The 11,462-nt window shown below is 40.2% G+C and overlaps 2 protein-coding genes across 2 annotated transcripts in view; one reads left to right on the forward strand and one right to left on the reverse strand.

Annotated features, from left to right (window-relative positions):
* The window catches only part of serp2 (stress-associated endoplasmic reticulum protein family member 2), a 6,906-nt gene extending 6,077 nt beyond the window's left edge, over positions 1–829 (forward strand). The window contains exon 3 of the mRNA XM_005747823.1: positions 370–829. Within this exon, the coding sequence (XP_005747880.1) occupies positions 370–410 (41 nt within the window). The 3' untranslated portion in view covers positions 411–829. The remainder of the gene's footprint in view (positions 1–369) is intronic.
* Positions 830–2,563: 1,734 nt separating this feature from the next.
* Positions 2,564–11,462, reverse strand: part of LOC102201479 (TSC22 domain family protein 1-like) — a 37,983-nt gene continuing 29,084 nt past the window's right edge. The window contains exons 2-3 of the mRNA XM_005747824.2: positions 6,070–6,121; positions 2,564–4,194 (exon numbers count right to left, since the gene is read on the reverse strand). Of these exons, the coding sequence (XP_005747881.1) occupies positions 3,925–4,194; positions 6,070–6,121 (322 nt within the window). The 3' untranslated portion in view covers positions 2,564–3,924. The remainder of the gene's footprint in view (positions 4,195–6,069; positions 6,122–11,462) is intronic.

Here is an 11,462-nt window from a genome sequence, read left to right on the forward strand (position 1 = left end):
ATGGCCACGAGCTGTGGGTAGTGACCGAAAGAACGAGATCGCGGATACAAGCGGCAGAAATGAGCTTCCTCCGAAGGGTGGCTGGCCATCCATGAAGATGGATGGATGGACGATGAGATTTTCAGTGTGTTTCAGTGAGCGACCCACAAACTGACGCCACATTACAGGGACACACATCTGCTGCAGTTTTAAAAAGTGTCACAGAGTTGACAGGACTTTAAAAAAGAAAAAAAAGCTGCTGATTGGAGCGGGAAATTGGACCCAGGAACGGGATAGAGAATCCAGATGAGAAGTGATGTCATGGCTGTTTACCACGCTGTTTTCCTTCCTGTCAAGGCTTTGACGTCGTGTCTCCCTGTGTGCTCTCAGCCATATTTCAGATCATCCAGAGCATCCGTATGGGGATGTGATGAAGGAGAAGACTCTGGACCCCTGCCCTCTACCCCCCAAACCCTCCTCATTCCCTCATAGCGCCTCACCTGTGCACCCTCCAGAGGTCCAGAGATGAATGCCACTCCTTGGAGAGAGAGGGAGAGAAGCGTCCCCCTGAAGCTGACCCTAAAGACACCACCCTGCCCCTGATCAGCGTTTACAGTATTGCAGTCTGTGGTACTGACAGCTTTTCTATGGACAGTCTGAGACCACGCCGGCTGGAGATCGTGATTCATTTTGTGTGTGTGTGTGTGTGTGTGTGTGTGAGAGAGAGAGAGAGAGAGAGGTGGTGTGTGACTGTGCGACCAGTGATTCCTGCTAACAATGTGCCATACTTGTATAATTCACTGTCAGTCTATGAAGAATGTTTTTTCAAATAAATGTTGAGCATTTAGAAAACGTCCACGTTTAATTCTACTGTCGTAGACTCGGTTTTACCAGAGCACGATACTCATTCCACCCGTCAGAGGTTTCATGTTGTAGGTGGCAGCAGGATGCAGCTAGATGCTTTAAATGTCACCCGGGGTACGCATACAGCTCATTTGTAAAGTAGCTATCAGAACTTTGTGTACATAATCTTACATTTCCAGTTTAAATATGGTTTCCCTCTAAACAGAGATGGTGGGTATTTTCAGTAATGAGAGGGATCAGGAGGTGATTTAGAAGTTTGAGAATGACAAACAAAAACACTGCTTTCTATATTTAAGGTTCAGTTCAGCCACCTAAAGGGAACAAATGAGATCCCAGTGCATTAAACCAGTGTGAATATCACCTTGTTTAACTGTTACTGCTCTGTAACACAGTTACAGAGCAGTAACACAGTTTGTAATATGACTTTTTAATGTCATATTACAAACAAACTGTGTTTGTAATATGACTTAATTTCTGTCTGCTAAGATAACATTATTTGATATGTAAACACTGAATTTAATTACATCTGCAAGTTGATCCAAATTATATATTTATTTTTGTTTTTATTTTCTGGAGCTTAAATGCATTTGTTTAGGTTTGGGGTTTTTTAGCGTCACTTTAATGGAGTCTGTAAAATTCCCTGACTCTTAAATACATGCAGAGCCCATTGTGGTTATATGTAATTGCTCGTAGGAGGCAGTTTCATATAAAGAAAGCAAGCCATGGGAGGTCTGGCCTCTTTGGATAGTTTTCCCTCCACAGCAACTGAGGAAGGTGAGTTTATTTTATAAGTCATCCACCTGGATATTGGAGATCTTAGAGATTGTAATGGCCTCTCTAACTAATGCTACAGTCACAATGTGCAGCGGTCTCATTCATTTTGTAACAGTTGGAGACGGGCACCTGGTGTACAACTACTTGTTTCAAAACGACTTTGTTGTGTAAAGATGGGCTCTGTCTGCCATCAGCTTGCGATTGAACAGGGACAAGTGGACAGTTATGAGCAATCTGTGATAATAGCTGTGATTAAATGTGAAGTGAAAATCACTTCTGTCTCCATATACATACACAGAAATTTATATAAACTCGAGTCCAGTCAGAATTTCAGATGTTAAACTAATATTGATGCAGTGGTCACGCTCCAACCTTCTTTAAAAAATATATATATATATCTATCTATAGATCTAGATAGATATAGATATATAGATATAGATATAGATAGATAGACAGACACAGCTGCCAACCAGTTGAGTCAACTCCCTTACTGCAAAGAGTTGAGTTGCACTAATTGTCCAGTGGTTGTCAGAGTTTAACATTAGACTAGTTCCCAGGTTTTTTTCAGCTGTAGCTGCAAACAGGGATACCAACCTAACCCCTTTCATATAACTTTTTCCCTTTTGATTTGATGCAATTTCAGTTGCTTTGTCTTTTTCATGGTTACTATATGGAGGGGATACGTCAGAAGCAAGTTTTAAGTTAACCAAGTAGACATCCAGAGTGTCAACCTCTTGTCTTTCAGTCTCATCACAAACATTTTACCAAATTAATCCCAAAATTAAAGCGATTTCCTCTAGTTAGTTTATTTCAAGTTCACAAAATCATGCGTTTTATTTTAGTTAATGCTCCACTCTTGTCCAAATGTGGTCATTCTTTTCATTCATGAGCGCAGTAATTGGACAGGAAAACTGGGGAGGGGAGGAGAAAAAAAAGGAGTCATTTCTTCCTTAACCATGTTTATTGAAAGTTGTGAAGTGCAGCTGTCAAGTGCAATTGTGGTATGTATGTTACAATATCTCATCCGGTCATTGCGGAAACATGCACAGAACATGAGCATACAACTGATACACAGAATGAAAAAGAACATCTCTAGAGTTTGTATTTTTTTTTTTTTTTTTTTTTTTAAATTGAACTTTAAGATATTGTTCATCCAAAAGTATTTCACTGTCAAAAAAAATAAAATAAAATAAAATAAAGAGTGCAATACTCCAGAAAGAAAAAGAGAACCAAGTGGAAATGGTTTTACAGTCAAGAGTTAATGTTGCAGTAAGGGTTATGGACAACACAGTCGGGCTGCTTGTTGTCAGTTAAATATCCTAAACTCCTCGTCCATCCACAGTCCTGAAAATACAGCATTAAAAATAGATGACACAGGCTGGGCAAGACTCATCTGCATCAATCTGTGTGACCTAGATAGCATCTGTTGTTTATCTTCACCACCACCTCCTCTCTATTTTACATGATACTTACACTATACAGAAATATACATCATCCTCTGCCCTCTCGAATCTTTTAGGAAAACAAAAAGGGGAAAAAATGCAGCTTAGCCCAAAAGAAGTCTCAACCCTGTCTGATAAGGTTTAAATTACATGCCACTGCAGGGCTGAGAAAACTGCAATGAGGAGCTTCGAGGGCAAAAACGAGGAGGTTGAAATACTGAAAATAGAATATCATCATCTCCATAAGAAACCACGGTTTGTTCATCCCATCAACCCACAGCTAAAAGATCATACCATCATCAACAATGCTGCTGTAAAGAACCTCCCCTCCCACCCCAAACTCCCCCATTCCAGATGGGGGAGTCTGTGATGATTGCTCACATTCTTCATTTGGAGAAGGTGTCTTCCTCTTGAGTCCGTCAACCTGGAAACTTCTTTTATTTACATCATTCTGCAAAACAGGAAACTATCAATCCTGCTGCTCCACCCACTGGTGTAGTCGACATCACTCAGGCACAGTGATTTTTTTTCTTTCTTCTATTTAAATCTAAGCATTGTTTCCACTGATGAGCTGTTCCTCTGTAAGACATTCTAGTTGATGAAAAGAGGGGGACTTTTTTGGCAAATGTTCAAAACAACTTCATGTACAGCATCTCAAGATTGTCGCCCTCCCCCCGCGCCTCCGAGCGCAGCCCCCGCTCGTCCCTCTGTCTGCATCCTTCTGAGATAAAATGTGCAAATTCTCATCTTAACGGCGTAGCCTCCTGCGGTTGAAGGCAAAGTTTGGCTCGGCGGCTGTGCCAGAGCTCAAACAACACAAAGAAACAAACAAACAAAAAAAGTCAAGTTCTCCACCTGGGCCAGGCTACGCCGAGGGGCCGGAGCTGTGTGTTGCAGACTGGGAGAGGGTGGTGGCGCTTGCGGGTCCCGGCGTGGCGGCCGTTTGAGGGGTAGGTGGCGAGCCGGTCTGAACCTGGGCCTGGAACTGGGCCATCTGTTCGGGGCTCGCCAGCGTCTTCAACAGCGTGTTCTCCTGCTCTAGCTGGGAGTTACGCTCGATCAGCTCCTTGATCTGCTCCTTCAGCACCTCCACCTCCTCACGCACGGCGTACATCAGGTGACTCTTCACCAGGTCCTGAAAAAGACAGGAGGTAGAGGTTTACGACAGGAATCCACAAACATCAGGTAAATTAGGTTGTGCCTTTAGGCAAAAATCATAATTGTAACCGTTTGATGTGACTTTAAATTTAAGGATGAGGTTGATAAGGAGAAGGATAAAATAACAGGTAGCATCTGTTAAACCAAATGGAAATTGCACATTTTTACATTTAATAGATATGCACCAATTTGAAACACAGCGCTATTACAATGCCAATGTTTACTAAATAAGCTGTAATCCTCACTGTAAGGAAGAGACTGGACAAGACTCACAGGATAATGTTATTCAGTCCCGTTACACACTGAGTACCTTCTTTTGCTGCTTTGCACACATTGAAGTCAGGAGTGAAATGACATTGAATCAAGTTGTTGACGACACATTATGCTAACTTTAAATTAATTAATACGGAATTTTTTCCTTCCTACTGTCAGCAAGTGCTTGCTCACGGGGGTGGGGTGGGAGTGGGGGTCGTCTGATTGTTGATGTTTTCTCTATATCACTGGAAGGTCTCTACCTTACAATACAAAGCGCTTTGAGGTTACTCCTAAGGCTTGATCTCCTCAGGGAGACGAATTTACAGAAGGAAATGTGACACAGCTATTGCCTTATACAAAACTACTAACACTTTTGAGTTGAATTATTTATTTAAAATTTCCTTTTAATTTTATCAATGTTGTTGTGACTAATTAGAAAGTAACATTCTGGATCAGACTTAATTTATTATCCTCTTCAGTTGCTCTCTGATTTCCATAAATCAACTGTTCTTAACATTAAGGGACATTTATTAAAATCCAACTAGTCTTTAAGGATCCAGCTCATTTTCAATTGCAAACACCAGCAAAAGAAAAAGCTACCTGTCTTATGTCTTCACCTGGACCAGATGCTGATGGCCTTAAGGTGTGACTATTTGTGCATCATGGGACTGTACACTGAAAATACTGTTGATCATAGTTTTAATGATCTGGGAAAACAAACATTTAAAGCTGACCTATTTTATTTGGAAAAAGTCAGGAACTTTCATTCAAGCTGAAAGTATCCCTAAATTGAAGCTGTGTGTTATCTTTTCATGGAAAAGCACTGCCAGCCTTCATTATACTTAACTATTTTATGCAAAAACGAATGTTTCGAGAGAGAAAAATAAAAATAAACTACTATAACAACAAAACAACAACAAAATGATAGTTACCTAAAACATTAAACTAACAGTTCATGAAGGAGTAAGTGGAAAGAGATCTTTAGAAGCGAGTCTCTATGTAATCTAATCTTGGATAATATAATAGATGATGATGAAAGGAGAAGCCTGAGAGGGAATATTCCCAAGGTGCTACGTCAGCAAGCCGGCCCACGTTTAAGTGCTAGCCAATCAGAGCCCGAGATATTTATACCCAGACTGCCTTCCAGTTTGCCTAGCAACAAGAGCTGACAGCAGAGACAACAGAGACTTTAGATTTTTCTGGAAATAAAGGGCTAGATCTTTTTAAAACTTTAATTATTTTTTGATCGGCTGTTGTGCTTATAATTTTATATTTATTTTATATTTGTAGTAATCGGGATGTTCTTTCAACTTGGAACCAGCGGTTCGGTTTTGAGTTAGCTAAACTACTTTCACCTTTACGTCGGTTACTCGTCAGTTCTGAAGTCTCACACTATTGCACTCTATTCTCCACGTATTAGCGGTTTTATTTCACAATTCGTTAACGTTTTGTTTGCCAGAGATTCAAATAAACACTTACGTACACTGGGATGACGAAGTTCCAGATATAGGTGATTTAAAGTAAAATACTTTTAAGGAATACCCTATTAAGACATCTTATAGCAATTCGAAGACAACAAATTAAAGGAAAAACTCACCATCGCTTGCTCTATCTTGTTGTCTATGGCCACAACGCTGGCTCCGGATGAACTGCAAGAGAAAAGAGAAATAAATCCATTTTAAGCCAAACTGTGCTGCAATGGGAGGGGGGGTGGGGGGGAAGAAAAGCAGCAAATAAGATGGATGGAGAGAAATGCAGAGAATAGAGGAAAGCGAACCGCAGAGCCTGAGGAGCTCCCTCTATAGAAATGTAGGTCGCTACTAGAAACATCTGGAATTTTTTATGCTCTTTTTTCCCCTCACAGTGAGCATTTACAGTCATCTAAGCTGGATGCTACACAGTCATGAGGAAAAGGCACAGCGCTGCAGGTGAAGCAGCTGACGGAGCATTCACCTATTATCGAGCTGGACGTGCGAGCTCTCCGCGCTCAACAGCGACGACAGGAACGATATGGAAAAATTCCTCAGCTGGCACACGCCTAGATCCATAGCCATGGTGTAGCACGGAGCATTCATGCTGTTCATGATTTACAGGATCTGCGTGGCACATCCACGCGCTTCTTTCCCTGTGTGTTTTTCCCCCTTTCCTTTTGTTGTTATTGGACCTCTCTCCGGTAAAGCTCGCGCACTGACTGCAGCGGTACGGATGTAAGCCAAGGTCAGTTCATCACAGCGACGCGCGTACACACAGATCTGCAGCTAAGGACGAGGCTGGACGATTTATCCACACACGCGCAGAAAGAGACAGACCTCCGATTGGTGGAGGCTGAGTCTGTTTGCGTAATATATGCAGGGAACGCCCACACCTGCAGCTCTGCCGACTGGTTTCGGCATAAAAATCATAGTCCAGCAGCACAAAGGGGGAATATCCGAAAAACAGCTCCCCCCCATAATCATATATTATTGAATTTAATCATTTTAAATCATTGCTGGATGGCCATATCTTTATCTGTACTCACAGGCCTAGACACTAGCTGGCAATCCCCTGGCATCTACCCGTCGCTAGAGGGGAAAAAAAAAAATTGAATTCCCTGAATGCCTCTTCAAACATTCTTACAGTGGTGAGGCTCAACACTGACATGAACGTAAACGTTGTACATGTATTTGGCGAGTATTTGCAGGAAATCTTCCTTGCAAATGACCGGCAATCGCAGCAGCTTGGAGATTTTTTGTTTTGGCACAACCTGACCAATTTAACCTAAAAACAACAAGCAACCGCTTGCCAACCACTCAGTGAATGCACATTTTTCCTCAAAATGGTGAGCACGAAGATCTATGCTGACATCTGCACACCTGCCAGTCATTTGTGACCTCCACATTACTACTGCACGCGCCCCAAACAGTGGGCTTCAAAGTAGTAGAACAGCTTTCTGCACCAGAGAATAATAAAGGCTCTATCCTTTAGGAGCAATGCAACTTTTTGCGTAGACCAAAAATTAAAACACCAAAATAACGTTTGTAAAAAATCTTCCTAAATAACAAGTAACTGAAGATTGTAACAATATGGAGTGCAAACTACAAAACTTAATATGGTGGAGCAGAAAGGGAATGAGCATAACTTAAATACTTATAAATGATCACAACTGTGCTCCATGTAAATGTACTAAGTTGCTTTGCACTACTGGTCCTAGCCACGCTCTCGTCCAAACTAAGGCATTATTTCATTGGCACCCATGAGGGCCAGTGTCCATTATGAGAAAGAGCTTATAATACGGAGAAATGGCTCAGGGACAGATAAGACGATAAATTATTTAGACAAGACGCACAAGGTTGACGGACAGGGAATGTATCAGCTACTGCTGCTGTAGACTTCACAAGGGGGTCAAACTTAACGGTAACATTTAGTTTATTACTTAAATTAATTTTCACGTGTTGTGGTGCCTGTGGGTAACTTAGATCCTCTAAATAATCTATAACATTCATATCTTTGGAGAACATGCCAACCCCACACAGAACAGCTGAAGTCTGCTCCTCCATGAATCTGGTTGTGCTCGAGGTTTCTTTCTGTAAAAAGGAAGATCTTCCTCCCTACTGTTGCTGGGGGTATCTCCAATTCTGTAGGGTCACAGTGTACTGTTGCGAATTGATGCTACAAATAAAACTGAACACTGAAACTTCAGATGAAAGTCAACTTGGTCCATGTAATCTGCACTAACAGAACATAATCAAAAGAACAGCTTAGCTTTTATTTTAGGTTACACAGAAATGAACGCATTTAAAATACTTCAGGTGGGCACTTAGTGTTATTTCGTGTACATATGTTGCCCCCTTGCGGCCTTGTGATGTATTGCACTTTGAGGATTATTATCAAAGGACTCTGGCATTAAAAAGACTGTCTTACCAAATGGGAACAGAGATGGTATACATAGAAATAAAAGGTCCTCCACTTCCAGACCATTTACTTTCTCAAATATTTGCAGGCCAAACACTGTATAAGCACATTTCAGAAAAATCTATCACCCCACAAGTCTCTCCTTATTGAATAGATTTTAAAAGATACATAACTGAGGCAGTTTGTCCTCTGCATAAAACAGTGTTGACTCTTGCAGAATATACCATTATGTATATTACAAACAAAATGACAGAAAGACCTGGGCTTTCCTTTTGAACACAGTGAGTGGGATTTCCAGTGTGAGGGGAGCAGATACCTCTGTTGTAAAACAACCATTACAAACTCTGAACCCTCTGAAAAAGATCATGTTCACCTATAACAGCCTTATTAGACAACATATTCAATTTTTCATCTGCCATAAACTGTTGCTCTCTGAAACAGTGAAACTATGTATAGAGAAATCAACATTTGTCTGGCAAATACTGGTCAGACAAATGTGGTTTACATGATTAGTTTTGTGGTTTTAAGCGCATATGGATGATGCATTTCATTTGCTTTTATTACACTGGTATACATGTATGCATATCATTCTGATTTAGTTTGTGTAAATACTCAGTCCCTCATATCATAATATCTGGATTTATTTGTTGGAATTTGAAATATTAAGTTCTTCATTGGATTATTGTCATTTCAATTTAGTGAAATAGAACAAAGTGAGGAGTTCTTTAGTGCCATTTCATAAAGTTGTACACCTATACTTTTTCAGATTGGTTATTTTTCATGTTTTGACTGCTGTAGCACATTAAATTACAGACTTTTGGGATACATACAAGTACATCTGATGTGCAATGGCTGTGTTGGGTTAAAAAAAAAAGTTAAAACAGAAACAAAAGTAAATAAAGCAGATGCTCCTCCTTACTGTAAGATGATCCATGTCTACATATTTGAGGTTTTACTTCAGAGACATATTCGTAATCTTACGTTATTTTATTTCATCCTATTCAACTGAGCTTTTTTCATTATGATTAATTTCACTTCCACTAATTTTGTTTTGTTGTTGGTCGTGTTTACCGTTTTGGTTGCTATAATGTGGAAATTTTGCTACTATTTGTAAACATAAAGACCTCTTATCTTACCTAATTCTACACTGTTATCAAATGTCTGTCTTCAAGGCAGTCATGGTGGGTCACTGCAGCTAATTTGACTGAAATCTACACACCCAAAAGTTTTTTCACACACATTACAGATGGGAGTCTTCGTCCAACAGACTCAAACAACTCCTACATTTCCAAACATTTCCACATGAGACACCCACAGCGCACCACCCTCTCCCATATACCTCCCTACACCCTGTGAAAAGGTCACTCTCACACATTCCCCAAACACACGCAAAGTCCTTAAAATCTCTTATACAAACTCTTGACATTCACGCCTCTGATCACACCCATGTCCACATCATACAGCAATCAAGCCACAAAACTAGTGTGAAGAAACTTAAGGTCCAGTTTCTGTGGTCAGAACGAGTTAATGTTTCATCAGGAGGTCAGAATGCGAATTATAACCAGACAGCTGAGAAACGGACTTGCCAGCAAGCACAGGACAGCTATGAAGACAAATCTGTGGCAAGCAAGCTGGTATAAAACAAAGAGGACTCAACATCCCCATGAATTCAACTCAGGGCCTCAAAAAAATAAATGCCTGTATTATTACAATTAAAACCCTGAATCAAGAGCTAAAGACTGAACAGAGCAACGTGTAAAACATTCACTTGGATTTTAATGTTAACACTTTACAACTTCTTTGAACTTCTATCGTTTCAAGTTTTATTGGTTTCTTTTATGTGTATGTGTGTACCTTATGTTTAATAATCACAAGTGTCAGTGATCTTGTGCCTTTGTCCTGCAGTATTACGCCCAAGAATAATTTTCCATCGGGAAAACTGAGGCACTGAGTACAACTGATTGTGGAGCTTAACCCTCAAGGGGTCATATGATGCACAACTATTGTCTTTTTATTTTATTTTTTTATTTTTTTAAGAAAGACTGGATAAAAATAATGACAATTCTCTACATCTACTTGCACACTGTAGCTAATTATTTTTATTACCGATTACTTTGGTAGCATCATATTTAAGTTACATGTTTTACTGAGCCAGGAGTAAAAATGAAACCAAATCTACAAACAAAAAAAGCAGTAAAATCTCAGAACTGCAAAACTGGAATGATGAAATTTTGGGCATTTTTACATTTTGATGTATGAAGTACCACAGCAGGCTGAAGAATGGGAGGGGTCTAATCTTAGTGTTTTCAGGTGAAGTATTCAAAAACAAAGCACCAGCTGGATACCAGAAGTCACCTTTACAAATGGTGGCTTAAGCTAATTTGGGCATCAGTAAGCACCAACACTATGAACAAACTGTTTTTTGTACTCTTGCGCCTCGCACACCCTTGTCCTCAGTCAAACACTTACCGAAAAGCCAAGTACCTCAATAAGAAGCTCTGAGCAGTGCTTATCTCTTCCGGTCAATTGACTGGAAGAGGGTTTAGCCAATTATCCACACCCCAAATAGCCAGTACAAGAGCGGCTGCTGAGGAGTAACACCCACGCATAAGGTCCAAATTAGACCTACGTATATGGAGTTACATTGAGGCTTGGTAGGAGCTATACGTGTTTACGCTGAAAAACTTGATGCACTTCCAGGAAAAGCTAGGAACAAGCTTTTCAAGGTGCAACTTGCACAAAAACACTACTGAAACATAGTAACTTAGTTTCCCCACACGTGATTTAAACCTAATAAAATCCTGAACTAAAGCCCTCATCAGTGAAGACAGAGGGGCTTTTCTTTTTACCTTTTAGGACAAAATTTTAAACTGGTTATAAAGTTTTAACTCAAATTATCAAATAAATCCAGAGTTTTGTCATGGTTCGGATTTTGAGGAAGAGACCACGACTGGGATATAGTTGGGGTCAGCATAGATCATTTATTAAAACACACATTACAGTGTGGGAAGAGCCGGACTTCTTCTTCGTTTGCACAAAGACAGAAAGCTTTATAGTCATTATGACGTCACACAGTTAGACCTTACTGGCAATGATAAC

Source organism: Pundamilia nyererei, unplaced genomic scaffold, assembly GCF_000239375.1.
Source record: "Pundamilia nyererei isolate P.nyererei 1_Seehausen unplaced genomic scaffold, PunNye1.0 scaffold00206, whole genome shotgun sequence".
Lineage (NCBI taxonomy): Eukaryota > Metazoa > Chordata > Actinopteri > Cichliformes > Cichlidae > Pundamilia > Pundamilia nyererei.